Raw genomic sequence first — 25865 nt, forward strand, 5'->3', positions numbered from 1 at the left:
TTATAAGGCCAAGATGTAATTTTGAGCTTTTGTACACAAACTGCGTGCAGAATTCCAGATGGGGTTTACACAAGGCCCTGGTGAAGCACAACATCACTTGCTTGTGGTTGAATTCTAACTCCTAAATGCCAATATTCCCATAGACTTTGGCTCCGCATTATCTTTGTGTAAGTAGACACCTAAATTTGCCTTCCTCCTCCACAGCTCTTAAGTGAGCAGTAGTTTTGAAACTATAATGGTGAGCTGAGCATGTTAGGACAACACAGAATAATAGACAAATGTTGTAATATCCTGTGTAAGTAAACCAGATAAGATATTAAATTGGCACCTCAACTTATTTTTGTAAGTTGCACTGTTCCAAAGAGGCTTTGCTAAAGCCTTCATAAAACACCAGCTCTCCTTTTCAAGTACGTGGTTACAGTGGAATAGGATGCTGAGATTTGGGTCACTGAAAACTACTGTACATCAATTCTTGCTGAGAATCTCAATCCTTATATTTTGGTCTTCTGTTCTGCTGTCACAGATTCTTCAGATTTCTCTGCTTAATGAATGTCAAATTTTGCATGTCATGCAAATTGTATCTATTGGACACTCTCCAAAAGCATGACTCAAGCTTTACATATCTCAGTCTGTGTAATACTAGTATCACTTTTTGCTGTGGATAGAAAAAAACTACCCTTTTTGTTTGAACTTGTGTAGTGAATAGCAAAAACAAACTTAAATTTGTCAGCACATAAAATACAAAAAATTGCTATAGTTTGTAGGTTAATTGTGACCTGAGAATTTCTATCTATTTAAATGGCCATTTTCTGTTCCAATAAAGCAAATCGCTGTGTAAGCTGAAAAATTTGCAGTGACCGGGCAGGAGAAGTTTAGCTGAGCTGGAGTTCATGTGTACAAGTGCACCAACGTGAATCAGCAAGATTAATCCGATACTGGGAAGAAAAACAAGAAGTCAAGAATTTCAAGTATTGAAAAACGACCAGTCACACAGGTTTAGGTGTGACTGGTCAGCTGGCCACTAATGGGGGAAGCAATAGATATTTTTGTCTCAAACTTCTATTCTGGCCTTTGGTTATGAGAGCAATCTTTCCACTGAGCCTCCTCCCCCCTCAGATTACTTAACCTTGTAAACATGTTGTTCTATTGCTTTCTCCAAGTATTTCTCTAACTTTAATCTTAACATCTGTGTTAATTGCTTCATCTCCTGCGAGAGTGCATTAAATTTTTCATCGCTGAATAAAGATTCTCCCGATTCCCTTATTGGATGTATCAGTGAATTGGTGTTCATTGCCTCTTGCACCTACTATGTTAATCATACATCCCAGTACATCATATGAAACTAGTTTGATTATTCCTGTGCCAGACCTAGGTTAACCAAGTTAATGTTTTGTCTACTCCCCAGCATTTCTCTTTACTCTGTGCAGGATGCTGGATTGCATCTGAGATTTTAAACTCTATCACATGCTGCCTTTTAGCTACCTGATCACAACTCCTCAATGTTTCTTGCAATGGCAGTAGACTTGTAAGTATTGTACTTCTAGTTAGAGCTGGCTTTGTCAGAGAGATAAGCAAAGCTAATTGCTTTAGCAGTGCAATTCTTGAAAGTTCACGGCACAGAAACAGGCCGTTCAGCCCAACCAGTTCATTGTGTTTATGGTCCACATGAGCCTGCTCCCTCCTTAGATTATTTAACCTTGTAAACATATTGTTCTATTGCTTTCCCCTCATGTATTTTTTTCTAACTTGATCTTAACATCTGTGTTAATTACTTCATCACTTCCCGAGGGAAGTGCCTTTGCACCGCTGAATAAATATTCTCCTGATTCCCTTATTGGATGTATTAGTGAATTTTCAATACTCTTGCATAAACATCTTTTAGGCTTGGTTGGCTTATTGCAATTATGTAGGATATACCAGGGTGAAGATATGAAGTTGAGATGAGACTGGAGATATTGGAACTATTTCCACTTAAGTAGAGAAAGCTAAAAACAGACCAAAAGGGATTGATGAGCAAGGATAGTTAAGGTCTAGTTTCGGAGTCTGGGATGAGCATCAATGAGGAGTAAAGTAAGAAAATATGTATGTTACACAAGTTTAGAGCATGGAATTGAAGACCAGTATGTTTTCAGTGAAGAATAGATCAAATTTTCAGCGGAGGAAAATACCAGCAAAGAGTTGTGTAATTGTATTCTATTTTCATAGCTCTATCAAAGAGTGTGGAAAGGCCAGGAAAACTGCTCCTATCTGCCCATTGACTGACCCTTTGCAGGCCAGAGCTTCACCTGTGAGACCTTATGCTCTGCCTTCCTTCCCTGTTTTCTGAAAAGCTACCTTTCCACAATCAAGATTTTGGACACTAGAACTGTCTAACAAAACTATTTTCTATTTTTAGAAGGTTGTCAGTAAGTGGTTAGTTTTTAAAAAAAGTGCTACAGTAGAAGCTCATGGTTTTGTGCACAATTTCATAGCTATGACATTTGGTCTGAGCTTGTAGGTTTACTGTTTGTTTCTGGAAATGAACTTCAACTTCTGTTATTCAAATTTAGTATGCCTGCGTTTTTAAGTGGACTCTTGTTTTGGTAGGAGTCAGCCAAGGTTTCGGAGCTGAATCCTAATGCCAAAGTTTGGGGAAATGATGTGCTAAATCTGGATGCTGCTGCAAGCAATGCCTGTGAAACTTGGGAAGAACAGCTGGGGACTCCTGATGCTTGCCCAGAAGGTATGGAATTTTCTGGTGACTTTTTTGTTTGTAACACCATATGGTTAAATGGCCAGCTGCAAATGTTAGAATAACCTCAACAACAAACCTCCATTTTATCCGGCTGCTTATGATATATCCAGTATTGGTTGAATTGGAATTGCCAAAGCCATGCTCATTTGGTCTCCACCAGAAACTCAGTTTCTTAGTTTACTGACTCAAGTCAAAGTGACCAGGGAAGAGGGATAGAGGGGGAGCCAGAATGTTTGCAGCCATGGTATCCTCTTTGACTGAGATGCTGACCCTAATTAAGCCATCAGCAATAATTTTAGTTTTAAAATGTTAAAAGTTGGCCATGTTCAAGTATAGTGTTGCATGAGAATTTTATTCATTCTTACCCCAACGTTGCTCTGTAGGCAGTTCAGACCTATTTCTGGCATGAGAAGGTTGCCCTATTAAGGCAGGGGCAGTGTCTGTATCATTGGTGTTTTGAAGAACGAGAGGTGATTTTATTGGTGCATAAGATCCAGGGAGGAATTTGGGGTGGGTATTGGGAGGACATTTTCTCTTGAGGGAGGCTAAAACTAGGGGACATGTATTTTTAAAAAAAAAAGATGTCTCTGTTTTGAAACACTTTTCTTCTCCCAAAGGGGTGTTGGTGTGCAGAATTCTCCTCCTCGGAAAGTAGTAGAGACTGTTTGTTTGAATTTATTTAAGGCAGAGCTAGACAGATATTTCTTGGACAGGGAGTTTCGGGTTATGGGGCAGACAGTAAAGTGGAACTAAGACGACCACCACCACCACCAGATCAGCCACGATTCTGTTGACTGGTGGAGTTGGCTTGAGGGGTCAGATGGTGTCCTCCTATGTTCATATGAATGCAGTGACTGAAAGAATGTTTGGCAACAGATCAAATTGTTGCTTTCAGAAGGGAATTGGATATGTACATCAATTGAAAAAAATTGTAGGGCAGTGGGACTAAATGGTTTCTTTCAAAAACCAGAACAGACATGTTGGGCAAATCGGTTAGTTATTTACCTGTGCTTTGATTCCATAAAATGTCAAGCATTTTGAGGTGAGATGTGGGTGGTGGAAATGAAACAGTGTTCTAATTTGACAAGTGATGAAAATAAAATTTAGCTTTTTGTTTACAAAAAGAAATTCTCTTTGTGTTTGGCAGGATTTGAGACCAATGGCGACACTGGCAAGTTATTTCAAAGTCCATCACAGGAGTCCTCCCTGACAGTTCCTTCCTCTGAACAACCAGATCTGGACACTGTAACACTCCAGTGCTCTGACTCTTTCTACTCAGAATATGATACAATGCATGGAACCAGACAGGCAGGTAAAAATAAACCATTGCAGCTCAATTGCCAAATTGATTTTCTTGTGTTTGGGCTCATTTCACAAAAGCATGCATCATGCTACATTGTCTGCATTTCTCAAAATACAGCGCCAGTTGGAATAACTCTTGTCATCTGCCTTTAATTGTAATGTTAGGCAATTTTAATGGCAGTACATTCCTATGATTTGGTTAGCATGTCTCAGTTTATGTTCACTTTCAACCAAAGTGAACAACACACGGAACGTATGGAGCACATTGGCTTCAGTGTTTTCTTTTGTAACATATGTTGATTATTTATATGACATAGATATGCTTAAGCTTCCTCTTGCTAAGTTAGAATCTAAATTAAACTTTTGAAAAGATGACTTGAAGCTGCAAATAGTGTGATGTCACACTGTCTGCATGTATGGATAGATTGCTGCATTTCAACCATTGCCAATCTTCTGCTGGAATTGTTTGAAACTTCCTGTCTTTTAGCTCTTGCATACTTCGCTTTAGTCAGTGGCAGTGTTATTCCAAACTAACTTGAGATCATTAATTCTGAAGTCAGTGGGTGCTTTTCTAATGAATTTAAATTATTTTGCTGGGGCAAGCTTATTGGTGTTTCAGTTCTGGATTTTGATCTCAGATGTTGTATTGCTGAATGAAGGATGAGTTTTTTTTGTCATGGCTTTCATATTGGATCATGTTGGACAATATAGGGGAGCATTTAAGAAGTTTAAAAGAAGCATCTGGTTTTATTTTTCCCTATTTGCAATGGAGTTTAATATCTATATGCAAACGATATCCTCAGATATCAAACAACCCTCCAGTGAATTCATAGAATCCCTCCAGTGCAGAATGAGGCCATTTGGCCTATCGAGTCTGCATTGCCCACAATCCCACCCATCCCCTAACCCCACGTATTTATCCTGCTGGTCCCCCTGACACTAAATGGCAATTTAGCATGGCCAATCAACATGACCCTCACATTTTTTGGCCTATGGGAGGAAACCAGAGCACCCGGAGGAAACCCACCCAGACACTGAGTGTGCAGACTCCACGCAGATAGTGACCCAAGCTGGGAATCGAACCCGGGTCCTTGGCGCTGAGAGGTGGCAGTGCTAATCACTGTGCTACCATACCGCTTCATGAGTTAGTACTACTAATTGTGTTCAAATTGTTTCCGCGTACTTGAATGTTTCTGTTGCTTCACTTCAGACTTTTTTCCCCTTGTAATTTCTATGAAAACTTTTAAGATTATTCGCCTCTGAAGTTAGCTATGTGGTAAAATTCCTTCCTGATGCAACTGGCAGACTTTGCACAAACTTGTTGCTGTACTACATTTCCTCTCCTGGTAGGATTTAAATTAGTTTGTAAGATTGAATTCTTTATTCCTATAATTTACCTGCTTGTGATCAATGAAAGCCTAACGATGAAACCTGGATGTGAAAGTGAGTGGCATAAAACCAGATAATATGTGCAAGTGCATTTTCCTGGAGAATCTGGTTTTTCTGGTTTGTAGGAGGAGGAGATCAGACACTATTGGAACAGGAGACAGTTGGTCAAGAAGACCTTCGAGAGCTGCTGAAAAAGACACTGGAGTTCTGTTTGTCTCGGTGAGTCTTTAATTTTCTTGAATTTTGCTTTGATTTAAACATAAGATGAATGTCATGTCTATTGTAGATTTTCCCCCACAATCTACCAACAACCATATGCAGCACAAATTCTTTATATAAAGATTTAATGACATACCTTGGAATCGAGGGAAATCAACTCAGTCTTGGGTATTTGCATGGTTTAAGCATCATGCATTGTGGATAAAAACATGAGTGGACAATTGTGTCACCTCCATTTTTTAAAAACAAAACCTGCATGCTCAAATATTTTCTCCTCAGAATCTGTGGAAGCTTACAAATTTTGAATGACAGAATCTTTGCAGTTGAAAAGAAGGCAATTTGACCCCCCCCAAGTCCACATTGAATCTCTGAAATAGCATTCTACCTAGACACAGTCCCCTGCCTTATCCCTGTAACCTTGCATGTTCACTTCTTTTTTTGACAGCTATCCAATTCCCTTTTTGAATACCTCGATCAAACCTGCCTCCATCCCCTTTGCAGGAAAATTGTTCCAGTCTCTGGGTGGAAAAACCTTTTCCTTGCATAACTTAACTTTTTTCTTTTACTCCTTTTTATTATTTTGAATTTGAATCTAGTTCTTAATGCTCTCAAGTGGGAGTAGTTTCTCATTATTTACCCTGTCCGTACCCCTTGCATCTTGGATGCCTCTATCAAGTCTCCTCTCAGCTGCCTTTTCCCAATCTTTCCAATCTAACCTCAAGTTTTTCTTAATCCTGCACTTGTCCATGTGACTTGATTTTTGTCACAGAGCTTTACCTGCCATTGAAGTAAAACTGACTGGCCTGCTTTGAATAAGGATGTAACATTTACAATTCTCCAGTCCTCCACCCTGTACAGCTACATGTCAAAGGAAGCCTGGAAGATTATCACTAATGTCTCTGCAATTTCCACTCACTCCCTTCAATATCCTTTGATGCATTTCATGCAGTCCTGGTACATTATCTATTTTAAGTAAAGATGGTGGTCCTAATGCTACCACCGTCTCAATGATAAATTCTCCTAGTGTGCCAGTTACTACTACCTCACCTCAACCTAAGCAGCAGTATCATCCTTTGCAAAGGTGAATGTAAAGTGCTCGTTTAATACCTTCTGTATCATGTGCAAGTTCCCCTTTTATCTCTAACAGGCCCTACTCTTTACCATTGTTTTATTTATATGCTATCAAAGACCTTGGGGTTCCCTTTTATGTTAGCTGTCAGTCTTTCTTCATGCTCTCCTTTCTTAGCAGCTTTTCATTACTTTCCTTCTGGTCCTTATGTATTCAGCCTGATCCATTTGTATTTTCTACCTGGCAACTCTTATACATGCACTTCTTCCTTTTCTTCTTTGCCCCTCCCACCTCTCATTGAATGGCGGGGCAGGCTCGAAGGGCTAGATGGCCTACTGCTGCTCCTATTTCTTATGTTCTTTCTCATCATCCAGGGCACTCTGGATTTATTTACCCTGCCTTCCTTGTTCAAGGGAATATACATTGCCTACAATGCTTTTTCATTTAAGTGGCCAATTATTCAATAGTGGCCTTTCAGCTAACGTTTGATTCCAAATCATGACTCAGATGCGTTTTCACTATCCCCTTGGCTTTCTCCCAATTAATTCCTGCTCTGGATTGTTCCTTGTCCTTTTCCATAGCCAACCATATTTGTGATGCAATGGTCATTGTTCCCTAAATGCTCTCCCACCTACATTTAGCAACATGAAAACCTGACGTGAAATTCTGAGGGGAGAAAAACTAATAGTGGACAGTAGACTGGTATTAACTTATTGAAATAACCTTTGATGCATTTTCTCAGGTAAATACTTAGTATTGCCTGACCTAATTGTTCGTAGATGGGGTCAGAGTAAGGGGGAAAAGTAAAACCCAGAACCAGCTCTGTACCTGCCCTCAGGTTGGACCAGAAACATGCTGCTGCAGCAAAGCATCTTGAACCCACTCTAGGAACTCTTGCCCCTCTCGTTCCATTGTGCTATTCCTATCCCATCTATTTGGATAATTGAAACTTCTGTTTTAATTCCTCCAATAATTCTTGTACCTCTCTGTAATTTCTCAGCTAACTTGTTTCTCAATATTGCATTACTCAATGGTTTATATAACAATATTATTGCATCTTTTTCATTCGTTACCTCTAGCCAGCAGTTCAGTTTTTGAACCTTCTGCTGCATCCTCTCTTTAATGTCATCTTTAATCAGTGCTGCTTCTCTTGTCTCCCCCCCGCCCCACCTCCTTTTCTTTCCCGTTTCTCCGAAACATCTTGTATCCAGAAAATGTTTAATGCCTAATCCTTCCCTCCCCTAAACCAGGTTATAGAAATTATATCATTCTTTTTATCAACCTGTGCATGTAGTTCACCAATTTTGTTAACCACATTCTGTGCATTCATGTGTGTCTTAAGTCTGAATCAGGCCTTTTTGTTTTACTTTTCCCCCTTACTCTGACCCCACCTAATTAAAATTAGGTCTGGCAATAGAGAGTATTGAGGTCCTTACCTGAGAAAATGCATCAATCAGTTAATACCATGCTACTGTCCATACTAGTTTTTCTCCCCCCTCTGAATTTTGTCAGGTTTTCATGTTGCCATGCAATAATGCATCTCCAAAAGAAGAGGATCTAACCATCACAATTAGTACTGCTGAATCCCCAACTATCAAACTATTCCTATTAATCAGAAACTGAACTAGATTACCCGTCTAAATATTGTGGGTACAGGAGCAGATCAAAGGCTAGGAATCCTGTGACAGGTAGCTGATGCCGCCCGCCCCCCAGCCCCCAAAAAAACCTGTCCACCATCGACAAGGCACAAGTCAGGAATATGATGAAGTACTTTTCATTTGGTTGAATGGGTGCGACTCCAACAACACTCAAAGCTTGACACCATCCAGGACAAAGCTACTCCTTGATGCACAAACATTCAATCCTTCCACCACTGAACAGTGGTAGCAGTATAAGGGCAAGAGCAGCAGACACCTGGGAACACCACCTGAATGTTCCCTTTCCAGCAACTCGCCACCCTGACTAGAAACATATTGCTGTTCCTTCACTGCTACTAGATCAAAATCCTGGAATTCACTCCCTAACAGCACTGTTGGTGTACCTACACCTCTCACTGTAGCAGTTAAAGAAGGGAGCTCACCACCATCAAAAGGACAATGTTTCTCTAAATACTTTGATCACCATTCCCTCTGCTATAACTGTGTAATGCTCAATCTTGAGTGCACCACTTCAGCCGCTACTTGAGTTTCTGCAGGTGATGACACTTCCTGTGGATGTATTCATCAAGAGCTGTGTCAACACATACCTTGCATTCCATGTGATCAAGCTGCATTGACATACCTTCACTTCTATGTAATGCATCTACTACAATATGTAATAATTGTAAAACTTGCCTGTCGTTCACCACTCACCATCTCTGCTGAGTTCAGAAAGGTCTATACTTAGAACCAGTCAACTGGCATTTTAAAAAGTGCATTTAAAAGGAAAAGGATCTAGAAGTTGGTACTAGTTGATGAGTGACAGTGGAAGTGGCGTGGTGGCAAATGACTGCCTCGGAGCTCCAGTAAAGTTCTGGTTGGCAGATATGAGCATCCCAGCCAGTGAACAAAAACCATGCTACAACTCCTTACCACATCTGACAATGCAGACTATAGCCAACCATGAATTCTTCAAACATTAATCCATGTCGTATCTCAAATCTATATGTTCCATCAAGGAATAGTAATCAGAAAAATTTACTTATGTACTTTGGCTACTGCTGTGAAGGTGAATTGTGCAAAAATTTCTGTCTTGATTCAGATGTGTAACCAGTAATTGATCCTGCAGAACTCTGATCTGTTTGGTTAATTATTGTAAAGTTGTAATTTTATCATCCAGAGAAGCTATGTGTTTTGCCCTCTAAATTGAAACAGCTCACGAGCACTTTACGCAGATACCTGGACATAGGGTAGAAATGTGACTTGAGACTTTGAGATAGTTATCCTTGCCTTTTTGTAGTTAATCCAGATAAAGCCCCGTAACTGGGTTATAGATGCATGTTTGGACAAGCTGAGTATGTAGGAAAACACATGGCAGATGCAGTATAATGTTGATAAATGTGACGGTATCCACATTGGTAGCAATAATAGGAAGACAATTTATTACTTGGGTGTAAATGAGGGAGGTGGACACTCAGTGAGGTCCTGCTGTATCAGTTGCTGAAAGTAAGTGCACAGATACAGCAGGCAGTAAAGAAGGCAAACGGTATGTTGGACTGTATAGGGAAAAGGGATGTTTTGCTACATTTGTAAAGGACATTGGTGAGGCCACACCTGGAGTATTGTATGCAGTTTGGGTGCCCATGCTGTAAAAGTAATACAGTGAAGGTTTATCAGGCTGATCCCTGGGATGGCAGGTCTGTCATATGAGGATAGACCAAGTTGGTTAGGATTATCCCATTGGAGTTTAGAAGATTGAGAGGAGGTCTCAAAGAAACTTATAAAATTCTAACAGATTAAGACAGAGTAGATTCAGAAAGAACGTTCCCAAAGGTGGGGGAAGCCCAGAACTAGGGGTCATAGATTGAGGTGAAGGGATAAACCTTGTAAAACTGAGGAGAAATTTCTTCACCCAAAGGGTGGTGAATGTGTGGAATTCACTACCACAGAATGTAGTTGAGGCCAAACATTGTGTGATTTCAAGAAGAAACTTGACATAGCCCTTGGGACTAAAGGGATGTTGGGGGGATGGGTGCCGAGATCAGGATATTGAATTTGATGATCAAAATGAATGGCACAGCAGGTTCAAAGGGCAGAATGGCATACGCCTTTTAGTTTCTGTAGCTGATGCTGGCAGAATAGCGAATGTTTTGGGAAATTTAGATCCTTAAGACAACTGTTCAAGAGTGGAGAATCCTTGGGAAAGAGGACTTGTATTTCCTTTAAGCGTGAATGAAGAAACTCGTTGGAAGCTGCCTGGTGTCCTTCTCCCTCGTCATGTTGCTTATTGAAGTTGCAAACTGGATGCTCTTCCAGGTAACTCCTGAAACCTGCAGGACCTGGGTGTGGAAAAACGAACAGAGGACTTCCCTTTGGGCAGGCCACCTTCAATAAATCCAGGCATAGAAACTGAGAACACTTAAAATTTGCATACCTTGAACGTAGAATTTAGAATGGGTATAAATTAATTGCAATTGTCTTTTTATTTTTGCAGAGAAAATCTGGCCACTGATATGTACTTGGTCTCCCAAATGGACAGTGACCAGTATGTGCCAATACTGACTGTAGCAAATCTTGACCATGTGAAGAAGCTGAGCACAGATGTGGACCTGATAATTGAAGTTTTGAGATGTAAGTTTGTGTTGCGTTTTACATAAAAACCAGTATTTGGAAAAGAATTATTGCTGAACATATCCTGTAATCTATTTAGCATTGCCTTTGGTCCAAGTGGATGAGAAGGGAGAGAAAGTCAGGCCAAATCAAAACCGCTGCATTGTAATTCTACGAGAAGTACCAGAGTCAACACCAATTGAGGTAAGAACTAGACAAAGATTCTATTTAAATAATGTCTTTTCAGTGTTGCTGTTAAAATTTGAAACAAATAATGCATATGTTCAAAAGCTATCAAAAATGGAATCTAGAAATTGGTCTAAAATCCAGTGCAATAGTGAACAAGCAGATCCAGCAAAATTCGCACAAACAACATCTCTCTTGAGGAGGGCAGTGCTGCACAAATATCCTGATTGTCAATAATGGAAGTGCCCACTGTAACTGTGCAAAAGATGAGGTTGTTGTATTTGCAATAGTCTTTAGGCAGAAATGCAGAGTGGATAATCCATATCTGCCTCCTCTGGAGCACCCCAGCATTACAGATGTCAGTCTTCAACCAATTCGATTCACTTCATGTGATATCAAGAAATGACTGAAGGCACTGTATGTTACAAAGGCTACGTGCCCTAGAAATATTCTAGCATCTGTACAGAAGACTTGTAGTGCAGGTTGCCACCTTCCTAAACAAATTGTTGCAGTACAGCTACAGCTGACAATGCGGAAAATTATCCCGGTATGTCTTGTACACAAAGCAGGGCAAGTCGAGCAGACCAACTACTGCCCCATCAGTCTACTGTCAATCATCAGTAAAGTGGTGGATGGGGTCATCCGCTATCAAGCTGCACTTACTCAGCAATAACCTCATTGATGTTCAGTTTGGGTTCTGTCAGAGTCACTCAGCTGTTGACCTCATAGCCTTTGTTCAAATATGGGCAAAGAGCTAAACATCCGAGGAAAAGTGAGAGTGACTGCCCTTGATATCAAGGCAGCATTTGACCAAGTGTGGCATCAAGCAATACTGGAGTCGATGGGAATTGAGGATAAATACACTACTGGTTGGAGTCATGCAGAACACAAAAGAATATGGGAGATTGTTGAAGGTCAATCATCTCTGCTCCTAGACATCATCGCAGGAGTTCCTCCAAGATCGTGTTCTAGGCCCAACCATCTTAGTAGTTTCACTAATGACCATTTTTCCATCGTAAAGTCAGAAGTAACGGTGTTCACTGATGTTCAGCAACATTCGTGACTCCATAGATACTGAAGCAGTCCTGTTCTAACCCTAACCCTAACCCTAATGCAGTAAGAGCTGGATAATATACTGACTTGGGCTGATGTGGCAAGCAATATTCATGCTACAAGTGCCAGGCAATGATCATCTGTAACCATTGCCCTATGACATTCAATAGCACTACCATCGCTGAAACCGCACTATCAACATCCTGGTAGTTATCACTGACCAGAAACTGAACTAGACTAGACATAAACACTGTGGTGACAGGAATACTCTTCACAGCTCCAGAAACACTCCAGAAGCTCAGTGCTATCCAGAACAAAACATCTTACTTCATTGACACTCTACCCACAAATATTCACACCCTCCACCACCAATGAACAGTGACAGTAGTGTCTATCATCTATAAATTGCACCGTAGGAACCCACCAAGACTGCTTACACAGAACCTTCCAAACCCATGACTGCTGTCACTCTAGAAGGATATGGACAAGTGAACACCAACTACTGAATGCTCCCTTCCAAGTCATTTATCAAATTGACTTGGAAATATATTGCCATTCCTTCACTGTCAATGGATTAAATCCTGGAAAGCCCTCCCTAGCAAAATAGTTAGAGGTTTATAGCATGAACGTAGGCCCTTCGGCCCAACTTGTCCATGCTTCTTCTCCACCCTGTCCACCAATGACTCCACTTTGAAGGAACTATGAACCTGAACCCGAACCCCTAGATCCCTTTTCTATAACTCTCCTCAACACCCTACCATTAACTGAGTAAGTCCTGTCTTGGTTCGATGTACCAAAATGCATCACCTGACGTTTATCTAAATTTAAGCTCCATCTGTGATTCATCAGCCCACTGGCCAATTGATCAAGACCCCATTGCAATTCTTGACCTTCACTGTCCACTGTGCCACGAATCCTGGTGTCATTTGCAAGCTTACTAACCATGCCCCCAAATTCTCATCCAAATTGTTAATATAATAAATAACACTAGACCCAGCACCGATCCCTGAGGCACACTGCTGGTCACAGGCCTGCAGTTCGAAAAACAACCATCCTTTTGTCTGTCGCCAATCCAATTTTGTGTCCAGTTGGTTATCTCCCCCTTGATCCTGAGAGATTTAACCTTGTGTATCAAACTACCAAGCGGTACCTTGTCAAAGGCCTTGTTAAAGTCCACGTTGACAACATCGACTGCAATACCCTCCTCTACCTTCTTGGTTACCCATTCAAAAAGCTCAATCAAATTTGAGACCTGATTTTCCACATTCAAAGCCATGCTAATCCTAATCCATCCTTACCTCTCCAAATGTCTGTAGATCCTGTCTCTGAGTACCTTCTAACAACTTGCCCACTACAGAAGTTAAGCTCACCGGTCTGTAGTTCTCAATACCCTGCAGCCCTCTTAAACAAAAGCACAATTGCCACCCTCCAATCTTCAGGCACCTCGTCCATGGGTGTATCTGCACCACATGGACTGTACCTGTTCAAGAAGACAAAGTCGTCTTGAGTATGAGGGAAAGGTAATGAATGCTGGTCCAGCCATTGTCCCATTCATAATAAAACTACGTTAAGATAATTCATCTTGCATTTAAAGTATTTTCGCCTGTTGCCAGGCATCACTTTCAGATAAATCCTGGCTATCTTAAATTGCAAAGCAATCTCTTTAACCATAACTGAGAACTTTATTACAAAGAAGTTGGACTTTTGATCCTGAAATTGACCGAAAAGGAGAAGTACAAAGAGCATAAGTGTGCAAACCTGTTAGCTCTCCTATTTTGTAGAATTCTCTACCCATGTAATCACAGATATTGAGCCAGTTATTGCTGCATGCTACTGGCATATTAGTATTATGGATTGTGAAATCAGTGCAAGGACAGTGTCCTAAGTAGCTCCAATTAAAGTTAATTGGATGTTGAGCACTTGCACAAGAACTCTCTTTTTAGGGGGATGGGAGGGAATGAATGTTTATAGCTAAAACCTCCCTACTTGGAAGATGTATGTCCCATAATCATCCAGCTAACTTTTTCTCCCCCAGGAAGTGGAAGCACTCTTCAAAGGAGAAAATTTCCCGAAGTTCATGAGTTGTGAGTTTGCCTACAATGACAACTGGTTCATCACCTTTGAATCAGAGGCTGATGCACAACAGGTAAAAGCAATTATTTGTGCCAAGATTTTCTAAACTCTTTGGAGAGTTAATCATTTGCACATCTGCATGTGCTTTCAGAATAGCAAAAGTTCTAGACATTGGCTTTGAAAAGTCTTTTGAGCTTCAATTGTGACTGATAATTGCATTTTCAGTTATGGGATGTGGATTCAAAATAAGTCCAGATTGAAGGCACGGTAGTCCCTGCTGTTGTTAATGACTGTGTAGAATACATTTGGGTTATTTCAGTGCAGTTGAATGCGAGTCTGCATTTGATAGTTCAAGGAAAGTTGACAGTGGAGGCTGTGAAATGTTGGAAAGGGGTGATACTTAATGAGTACAGTAGAGGGTGCACTTTTTGAGCTGAGACAGATAAATACTGTGCATCCATCCAAGTGTACTATGCCTGATGAGGGAGTACTTCATGTTGATACTGAGTGCTTGAAATGAAATGTCTTATTTCTTGGAATTAACGTTCCTAAAAGCATGCACAGAAAGGAAATTACTGAAGTGTTAAGTTCACACTTTATCCATAAATCTGTGGTAATAATTACAAAGCCATTTATAAATTAAAATGTAAATAGCAATTCTTTGAACAGTTTTAACTTGCAGACTAAATGACTTGCATATATAATTGATATTTATTTTTATTTTCAGATGTTTTTATCAGCGCTATTTATAAGGTTTCCAATAATTGAGTTTAATTTTGCCATGTTCCAATTTCAAATAGTTATTTCTTCTAAATCTAACTATGATAACTGCGTTGAAACCAGAGAGAGAATCAATGGATGATCCTGGTTTAGCAAAGTATTCTGACCTTGTTTTTGGTTGTGAATGTATTTTGTTAGCTGCACGAAGCCAGTTTACCTTTTTTAAAGTTCGGCTGAAGTTTTCTAGAAACAAAGGTTGTGTGTTTTTCACACACCCCCCCCCCCCCCCCCCAACCCCCCAAGTGTAGTTGATGACACAACTAATGAAGGTATACAGGCCCTTACCTGCTGAACAGGAATTAAACTGGCATGTGAATCTTGTAGATAATTTCAGCAACTTGCCAAAGTTTCTTTGACAGCAGCTCCCAATGTTCCTGCGACAGCTTTCTAACTTGAGTGGAGTGGTATTTTGCAATCTCATGACAGCTGCCATTTAAACTGAAGATTTGTACACATTTCTGTAGTTTGTACTTAATCACTGTGCACCACTGTAATGTTAGAAAATGAGTGGCTAGTTTATTACATTCTAACTTGTTAACTTGCTTTGGCCAGGCTTACAGATACCTTCGAGAAGAAGTAAAAACCTTCCAGGGGAAACCTATTAAGGTAAAAGTTGAATGATATTTTACTGGTGAGTTGGTTTCTTGATTCTTTTATTCTAGTGTCATGTCAGGTCTCAAGTCGAATGGTTTGTTTTGTTGCAGGCAAGGATTAAAGCAAAGCCAATGGCTATCAACACTTTTCTACCAAAGAATGGTTACAGACCTCTTGATATGAACCTATACACTCAACAGAGGTACACGTCGTTTTATGTGCCTCCAATATACAGTCCCCAACAGCAGTTTCCACTTTATAGCCTCCTTACTCCTCAGTCTTGGTCTACAACCCATAGCTACCTGGATCCTACATTGGTAAGTGTGATGTTTTGGAAATTTTTGGAACTACTATCGTTTTTAAAGTTGATCTTGTTGTGTTCATTGTAGGCAAAATGTGTGATAGAATTCTCAAGTTTGTGCTTTTTTTATTTGACAAAAGATATTAACACAAAATGGAATTATTCTTGCAAAATACAGCCTCTGATTTGTTTTTATAACTTTGATTGCTTACCAATAACTATTGAAGAATATGAAACTATCTATAGGAAGATAGAGCATCTGAGTTGTAGTCCTCATATGGAATTAAGCCATCATCCATAGAGGATTTGGATCATTTATTTGACGAGTTAATATTTTGGGAGAATATTGTTGTCCTTCAGTTTCACAATGTTCTATATAATTCACTACCTGAAGGGGCAGAGAAAAAACTTCTAGGCTTTTGCTACGCTGTGAACAGCTTCAATTTTTAAAAATGTTCTCAATGCTCCTATTTCATGCAGCATTTCTTCACAATGTACAGGTGGCCTCCATCCAAATGTCTGGCGACTCAGCTCTGAACCAGACACTGGCAAGTACATTGGTGATTCATTCTGGGGGAGGGGCAGAAGCATGTACTGTGTGTCTCCGTTAGCCGCCTGCCTTGAGCTTGGGAACTTATTAAGTAGGAAAGTGAATGAAATGCGCATCTGAACCACCAAACAGCAGTATGTTGATACAAATATATTGGAATAAGCTCAGACTTTCAATTTCCCTATAGTGCACATGATGTATATTTATTTTGACAGTTATGAGAGAGATTTTGAGCCAGAAATGAGCTAAAGTTTAGGCATAGCAACTTAACTCTTGAGAACTGCTGCCAGCTTTAATTTCTTTGGTAGTTTTTGTATTGCACCAGGTGCAGAAGCATTGGGATTTGGTTTTGGAGGAGGGGATGGTCGTGAGCAATTCTTGGCCAGTTTCCTACATTACAACAGTGACTGTTTTTCAAAAGTGAGTTTGAGACCGTGAAATCCAAGCCTTTCAATCATGTTTGTTGTCTGGTTGGAAAACGCCATAGTTTTACAAGTTTCTGTAGAATCATACATTGGGAGCAATGGTAACCAAGCAGCTCACTGCAAACAAAATCCATAAATGTCCCTGCACTAGATGAATATTTAAAACTAGAATGGCCATGTTGTGATTTTGGTAAACATGCTTTAAATAATCCATCGAACAATTTTTATCTTCAGGACTGCTAGAATGAGGGTCAGGTATTCACTGACTTGCTCGGTTGGACCACTGCTACAGACGTTGGCAGCTGGTCAGAGTGCTGTGGTTTCTGTTTGATTTATTGTCACATGTTGGGGTACAGTGAAAAGCATTTTCTTCTGCAGTATGCAGACAAAATATATCATCCGTAGAGTACGTAGGGGAGAAAGAGGACCTGAGAAAGATCAGCTTAATAAATGGTAGTTCCTTTCAAAAGCCTGTTGGCAGCAGGGAAGAAGCAGTTTTTGAGGTTGTACATGTTCTCAGACTTTTGTATCCTTTTCCTAAAGGAAGAAAATGAAAGAGTATGTCTGGGGTGCATGGGGTTCCTGATTATGCTGACTGCTTTTCTGAGGCAATGGGAAATGTAGTTGAAGTTGATGGATAAGAGGATATTTTGCACGATGGACTGTGCTTCATTACAATCCTTTTGTAGTTCCTTGTGGTCTTACGGAGGAGGAACCATACTAAGATGTGATACATCCAGAAATGATGCTTTCTGTGGTGCATTGGTAAAAATGAGTAAGAGTCATAGCAGACATGCCAAATTTCCTTAGAAAGTAGAGGCGCTGGTGGACTTAACTATAGCGCAGCTCCAAGGGACCAGGACAGGTTGATCTGAACACGTGGAAATGGTCAAGGGCTTCAAGTTTCTACTTCACTATTAATGTAGACAAGGCAAGTTCTCCACTGCGTTTCCTGAAGTCGATGACTCCTTGTGTGGTCTGAAAGGACAACTTGACACGACACTCCTGTTTTTCCAAAAACCATGACTGTGTTGCTTACTCGTATTTTGCAGAACCTATCTAGTTTTTGATATTGGTCCTATTCTGTGCATTACCACAGTTAATTGACTCACCAGTAGAAATCTTGACTTGGGTTGGGAGCTGAGTGGCCCTATGGCAATTGCCAAGTTGTTGGATGAGCACAGATGAAGATCCAGATTTTTTAAAAAAACACTACATGTTTTGTTAGGTAGAGCTACAATTTATTTGCTGATAGACTTGCATCCAAGGTAGATGTTGTACTTCAAATGAAAGTTGCATCACTTAGAAATACTAAGTTTTCTTGGATACTGTCATGCAATCAACTCCTTTCTTTACATAATAAAAGTACAGCAAACTTGGTTATTAGAGACTTAAAGGATCAAAAAAAAATTGTATTTCTGGTTGTATCTTAGGAGATTTAAGTTGAGTAGAATCCATTATGCACTTTTACTTTTGTAGGGAGTGGGCTCAAAGATTTAATTCTTTTGATTTGTCTTTTTGATCGGTCAACCCTGTGTTAAACCTATTGGACTTTAACCGGGTGTTGAGAGACTTCTTACTGCATTCTGTATTGAAATGATTTCAAAATATTCTGATTCGTGTGTCTCAAACCTATCTGAAATAAACTTTTAAGATTTTCTTTTGTTTTTAGGACGTGGCTATTGCTAGCTAGGCCATAATATTGACGGCTTCATTCTGACAAAATATTCACATGCATAATTTCAGTTCTGTGCTGTACAGTTCCATAATAATCATTTTCTGCTGCCTTGACATTACTTCACTGCATGTGGTCTTGAATTTCAGTGACCAGTAAGAGTGAATTTGATTTCCATTCCTTTTGAAGTGCAATCCAGCTAGTACACTAGTATGAGTGACTTTTACTTTACTGCTGGAATGGCTGTTGAAGTAGTTGCCTGCTATTAAGTTTTCTTGCCATTCATTCCTGGAGTGCAAGGTCCAAATTTAGTTCAGTTAATTTCTAAGAATTGGACATGTTTGGATTGGTTAACCCTTGTGAATGGCAGTTCCTGTCAGCCTTGAAGCTGTGGTAATTTTCCTTTTGCTTTAGTATTTCCTCAATCCTTGTGGTATTTGATAAAACAAAAGATGCCAACTGACAGAGCAGAATTTTCTTGCAATCCCTTATATTAGCCCTTCTCAGCTGTTTCTTGAACATCACAACAGTAGCTAATTGGAGGATTCTGCTGCATCCACAAGGGATCTATTCAAAATCAAGTAAAATTTCACATCCAAGTGCCTAATTATTGAAGACAGCTGTTGGAACAGTGTTTCCAATTGCTGTCTATAGGTACAATGATTAGTTCCCACAGGACATTTATTAAGCCAAGTGTGGAAACTGTTTGTTCAATGGTCTTACTAGGTCAGTTTTATTCACATGAAATGCATATTCTGGAACATCTCAACATCTGTTAGCACTGGCTAAAAATCTACTTTTACTGACAAATTGTGTCCAGAAATATCCCATTTTATTTGATCCACAATATAATTGAATGAAATTCTGAAATGGAGATTTGGCACTAAAACCTACTATTATCAACCATAAGCATAATGAATTCTGTCAGTCCGATAGAAGCATTGTGTTCTCTAGATTTGTACATTGAATTTTTTTTTCACCGCACCTTCAATTTTATGTGCAACTTCTTTTAAGGTGTTAAATCATTGTGACCTGAATGGTTTTTACAAAGACTTAATTGCATGTATATCTTTGTATTCTTGGGAGTTATAATATTGGGCTTGAGGTTTGTGAACTTGTTCCCTGTTTAGATGTTTTTGCAAGAAACATGCATCTCATTTTCAAGACTGGGATAATGTCTCTTTTTTTCCCCAATGTGAACATGTGGTCTGTGAAGATTCATCCTACTTTTATGATCCAAGTAAATGTAACTCCATGTATTGCTCTTGAGGGTTGCTTACCCAAAATAATAGATCGTAATGGGTCTCTACCCTCTAGTGCCAGTTTTGTCCACCTTTCTGCCATTAAAATCATTCCATGGCCGTTTCAAATCTTTTTGAATGCTCCATGTCAGCACTTGACCTGCTAACTGGATTCATGTTTGAGAATACTCTCCATTATGTTATGTGGTACTACCACTATGATGAATGGGTAGTTTCCAACAGATCTAGCGTCTATAAGACACTGTGGGCCATCACCGTCAGCAGAATTGTACACAAGCACAATTTGCAACCTCATAGCCTGGTATTTGTTCCACTATGCTGTCAAACCAAGGAGGATCAACAGTGGCTCAGTGAGGAGTGTAGGAGGGCATGTCAGGGGTGAGTGACTAAAAGTGAGGTGTCCATCTGAAGCCACAACACAGGACTACTTGCATGGCAAACAGCCTAAGAAGCCTGTGATAGAGCTGAACAATCCTACCGACAACCAGCGGATCAGATTTATGCTCTGCGGTCTTTCCGCGTTGAGTTGTGAATGTTGGTGGACAATTAAACAACTCACTGGGTGCAGAGGCTCCACGAATATCCCAATCCCCAAGATAAGAACAGCCGTGCAAAAGTAGGACTAGGACTGTAGACAGGGCTTTAAACTAATTGGTGGGAGAAATGACAAAATCTAAAGTAAAGGAGAGGGTACAGGCACAGGAAAATGTTGAGGATGTCCCAATAATAAAAGGAGTAGGGGGCATGAGAGAGGTTAGTAGTGTTCCTTCAAATAAGGTCCGGATAAAGGCTGGTATAAAGACACTTTCCGAATGCTTCGTGCATTCAGGTAACAAAGTGAATGAGCTGATAGCACAGATGAGCATAAATGGATATGATCTAGTGGCCATTACAGAAACGTGGTTGCAAGGTGACAGGGACTGGGAGCTGAATGTCCAGGGGTATCAAGTGTTTAGGAAGGATAGATGGGAGGAAAAAGGGGGTGGGGTAGCTCCCTTAATTAAGGATAACAGGGCAGTAGTAAGGGAAGATATAGGCTCTAAAGAGCAAAACATGGAATCGTTGTGGGTGGAGATAAGGAATAGTAAGAGGAGAAAGCCGCTGGTGGATGTGGTCTATAGGCCCTCAAATAATAAGTTGGAGGTGGGCCGGGCTATAAACAAGCAAATAAATGATGCGTGCAGAAACGGAACGGCAATAATTATGGGGGATTTTAATCTGCATGTTGATTGGATGACCCCAGTCAGGCGCGGTGGGCTTGAGGAAGAGTTCTTGGAATGCTGTCAGGATAGTTTCCTTGAACAGTATGTGACGGAACCAACGAGGGAGCGAGCTATCTTAGATCTGGCGTTGTGTAATGAGGCAGGTAGAATTAGGGATCTTCTTGCGAGGGATCCTTTTGGGACGAGGGATCATAGTATGGTTGAATATTTGATGCAGATGGAGGATGAGAAAGTAGGGTCCCGAGCCTGTCCTCTGTTTGAACAGAGGGGAGTATGATAGGATGAGAGCAGAATTGGCGAATGTAGATTTGGGGGTGCAGATTGGTTGGTAGGACGGCTGAGGAACAGTGGAGGATTTTTAAGGAGATCTTTTTCAGTGCTCAGCAGAAATATATTCTGATGGTAAAGAAGGAATGTAGGAGAAGGGATAACCAGCCGTGGTTATCCAAGGAAATAAAGGAGAATATTAAATTAAAAGCTGATGTGTTCAGAGTGGCTAAAAGTAGTGGGCGAGTAGAAGATTGGGAAAAATTTGAAAAAACAACAAAGAATGACTAAGAAGGTGATAAAGGAAAGATAGAGTATGAAGCTAAACTAGCACTAAATATAAAAAAGGACAGTAAAAGTTTTTACAAATATATAAAGAAAAGGCTGGCTAGAGTGAATGTTGGACCCTTAGAGGATGAGAGGGGGGATTTAGCTATGGGAGATGAGGAAATGGCTGAGGCTTTAAATAAGTTTTTTTTGCCTCGGTCTTCACAGAGGACGCGAATAGTTTGCCAGATATTAAAGATAGAAGGATGGTAGGAGTTGAGGGCCTGAATGGGATTACTGTCACGAGAGAGGTACTGCTTGGTAGACTAATGGGACTGAAGGTGGACAAGTCCCCAGGACTGGATGGAATGCATCCCAGGGTTCTGAAAGAAATGGCTGAGGTGATGGTGGATGCCTTAGTAATTATTTACCAAAATTTGCTGGATTCCGGGGAAGTGTTGGAAGATTGGAAAACAGTTAATGTTATGCTGCTGTTTAAAAAAGGTAGCAGACAAAAGGCAGGGAATTGTAGCTGGTTAGTTTAACGTTTGTAGTTGGAAAAATGCTAGAATCTGTCATGAAAGAAGAAATAGCGAGGCACCTAGAAAAGAATGGTTTGATTGAGCAGACGCAACACGGATTCGTTAAAGGGAAGTCGTGTTTGACGAATTTATTGGATTTCTATGAGGATGTGACTAGTGTGGTAGACAGAGGGGAACCGGTGGATGTGGTGTTTTTAGATTTCCAAAAGGCGTTTGATAAGGTGCCTCATAAAAGGTTGCTACAGAAGGTTAGGGTGCACGGAGTTGGGGGTAAGCTGTTGGCGTGGATAGAGGATTGGCTGCCTAATAGGAAGCAGAGTTGGTATCAATGGGTGCTATTCTGGTTGGTGACTAGTGGAGTGCTGCGGGAATCGGCGCTGGGGGCTTCAACTATTTACCATTTATATAGATGATCTGGAGGAGGGGGCTGAGTGATGGGTGACAATTTGCTGATGACACGAAGATGAGTGGAAAAGCAAATTGCGTGAAGGGTGTAGAAAGTCTGCAGAGGGATCTGGATAGGCTAAGCGAGTGGGCGAGGACCTGGCAGATGGAGTATAATGTTAACAAGTGTGAGGTTATCCACTTTGGCAGAAATAATAGGAGGGATTATTATTTAAAAGGCAAAAAGCTGCAGCATGCTACGGTGCAGAGGGACCTGGGGGTCTTGTGCACGAGTCGCCAAAAACCCAGTCTGCAGGTGCAGCACGTGATCAAGAAGGCGAATGGAATGTTGGCCTTTATAGCGAGGGGGATAGAATATAAAAGTAGGGAGGTCTTGCTGCAACTGTACAGGGTACTGGTGAGGCCGCAGCTGGAGTACTGTGTGCAGTTTTGGTCGCCGCACTTGCACAAGGATATATTGCCCTTGGAGGGAGTGCAGAGGTTCACTAGGCTGAGACTGGAGATGAGGGGGTTGGACTATGAAGAGAGACTAAATAGACTGGGTCTGTACTCGGAGTTTAGAAGGATGAGGGGGGAAATCTTATAGAGACGTATAATGAAGGGGATGGATAGGGTAGAGGTAGAGAGATTCTTCCTGCTCAGAAAGGATAGCAGGACTAGAGGACACAGCCTCAAGATAAGGGGGGGACAGTTTAGATCAGAGTTGAGGAGAAACTTCTTCACTCAAAGGGTGGTGAATCTCTGGAATTCTCTGCCCATTGACGTGGTGGAGGCTACCTCCCTAAATATATCTAAGTCACAGGTAGATAGGTTTTTGATAGACAAGGGAGTTAAGGGTTTTGGGGAGAAAGTGGAACTGAGCCACTTCAGATCAGCCATGATCTTGTTGAATGGCGGGGCGGGCTCGAAGGAGATAGCCTACTCCTGTTCCTATTTCTTATGTTCTTGCGTAAGTTTGAAGAATTTGCAACAATCTTTCGCCAGAAGTGCTGAATGCATGATCCATCTCTGCCTCCTCAGGTCCCCAATATCTCAGATGCAAGTCTTCAGCTAATTTAATTCATTCCACGTGGTTTTAAGAAATGGCTGAAGGCATTGGATACTGCAAAGACTATAGGCTCTGACAATATTCCTGCAATGTTATTGAAAACCTGTCTTTTAGAACTCTGCCCTGAGCCAAGCCATTCCACTGGAACTGCAACACTGGTATAGAACATCGAACATTACAGCGCAGAACAGGCCCTTCGGCCCACGATGTTGCACCGACCAGTTAAAAAACAATGACCCTCTAACCTAAACCAATCCCTTTTCATCCATAAACCTATCCACGGATCTCTTAAACGCCCCCAAACTAGGCGCGTTTACATGGTATCTTGCCAGCAATGTGGAATCTAACCTGCCAATTACCACCCCATTAGTCTACTGTTCATCAAAGTGATGGAAGGGATCATCCTATCAAGCAGCACTTAGTCAGCAATTACCTGCTCGTAGGTGCTCAGTTTGAGTTCTGGCAACGCCATTCAGCTCCTGGCCTCATTACAGCTTTGGTTCAAACATGGACAAAAGAGCTGAACGCTAGAGGCCTGAGTGACTGCCCTTGACATCAAGGCACTTTGACCACTTATCATTTTAAGGAACCCTAACAAAGCTGGAATCAATCAGAATCAGGACAAACCATCCACTGGTTGGAGCAGTACTGAGACCAAAGGTTGTCGTTGTTGGTCAATCACCTCAATTCTGGCATTTCATTGCAAGAGTCCCTCAAGGTGGTGTCCTAGACCCAACTGTTTTCGTTTTTCGCGAGACTCTTCCGTCCTTGATTCATAGGCAAACACCAATTATTGTCTGATTTCAAAAGTTCTTTACTCTTCTTACATGTGCAAGCTAGTAAACCTTTGCTACATAACTTCCATTCAGTGCTGGGAGTTAGGTAACAAAGACGTGCTGAACAATGGGACAGTCTCCCTTTTATAGAGCTTTTACAATATTATGATACAATATACCTAATCACAAGATACCCTTTGTTCTCGTTAGTTTAACCGTATCTGAGGTCGTAATATTGTTATGTTGAAGAAGAACTGTTAAAGGGTAAATTCGTTAATCACAGATGTCTTAAGCTTGTCATTTTGAAATCAACTCAAGTTCTTAGTTGCATGTGGTGTTAACTCTTGATATCTCTCAACCATTTTCAGCTGCTCCATCATTCACCTTCCTGCGATCATACAGGCAAAAGTGGGGGTGTTCCCTGTATAAGGTGCAACACAATTCTCAACTTCTGTTACTGAAGCTGTCCATATGCAGCAAGATCTGGGCAACAGCCAGGGTTGGGCTGGACAGTGGCAAGTAGCACTTGTGGGAAACAACCATCTACCTGTGACATTGTGGCATTACTAATGCTGAATTCCCCAATGGTAACACCCAAAATGTTGTTAATGACCGGAAACTGAACTGGGCCAGCCATATAAATACTGTAGTGCAAGAATAGGTCAGAGGCTAGGAATCCTGTGCAGAGTAACACTTCTCCTGACTCCCAAGCCTGCCTACCATCTACAAGACACAAGTCAACGGTGTGATAGAATACTCTCCAAAAAACACTTGAAACTCAAAACCATCCAGGACAAAGCATGCTTGATTGGTATCCTGTCCACCTTCAACATCCTCTCCCTCCCCTACCGATACATAATGGCAGCAGTGTGTATCATTTAAAAAAATGTACTGCAGGAACTCACCACGGCTCCTTTGACAGCTTCCAAACCAGTGAACTCTATTACCAAGAAGGACAAGGGCAGCGGATGCATCAAGCTCCTCTTCAAGCGACTCACCATCCTGACTTTGAACAATATCACTGTTGCTAGTTCAAAATTTGGGAATTCCCTCCCCCTGTGGGTGTATCTACACTACCTGGACTTCAGTGATTGCAAGAAGGGCAATATGGTAGCACAGTGGTTAGTAATGCTGCTTCACAGTGTCAGGGAACCAGGTTTGATACCTGGCTTGGGTCACTGTCTGTGTGGAGTTTGCACCTTCTCCCCATGTCTGTAGGGGTTTCCTCTTGGGTGCTCTGGTATCCTCCCACAATCTGAAAGATGCGCTGGTTGGGTGCATCGACACAAAGTTGAATAAGTTTTTTGCCTCGGTCTTCACGGAGGAGGACGTGAATAGTTTGTCAGGTATTAAAGATAGAAGGATGGTAGGAGTTGAGGGCCTGAATGAGATCATGTCACTAGAGAGGTAGTGCTCGACAGACTAGTGGGACTGATGGTGGACAAGTCCCCAGGACCAGATGGCATGCATCCCAGGGT

At 41.0% G+C, this 25865-nt stretch overlaps 1 protein-coding gene across 1 annotated transcript in view; it reads left to right on the top strand.

The window, feature by feature from the left end:
• Window positions 1-25865, top strand: part of larp4b (La ribonucleoprotein 4B) — a 116676-nt gene that overhangs the window by 48184 nt on the left and 42627 nt on the right. The window contains exons 3-10 of the mRNA XM_080212633.1: window positions 2587-2722; window positions 3882-4046; window positions 5551-5644; window positions 10845-10981; window positions 11061-11164; window positions 14235-14345; window positions 15605-15658; window positions 15757-15963. Of these exons, the coding sequence (XP_080068759.1) occupies window positions 2587-2722; window positions 3882-4046; window positions 5551-5644; window positions 10845-10981; window positions 11061-11164; window positions 14235-14345; window positions 15605-15658; window positions 15757-15963 (1008 nt within the window). The remainder of the gene's footprint in view (window positions 1-2586; window positions 2723-3881; window positions 4047-5550; window positions 5645-10844; window positions 10982-11060; window positions 11165-14234; window positions 14346-15604; window positions 15659-15756; window positions 15964-25865) is intronic.

The sequence above is a fragment of the Carcharhinus amblyrhynchos genome, chromosome 2 (assembly GCF_965287045.1).
Source record: "Carcharhinus amblyrhynchos chromosome 2, sCarAmb.v2.hapA, whole genome shotgun sequence".
In the NCBI taxonomy this organism is placed as follows: Eukaryota; Metazoa; Chordata; class Chondrichthyes; order Carcharhiniformes; family Carcharhinidae; genus Carcharhinus; species Carcharhinus amblyrhynchos.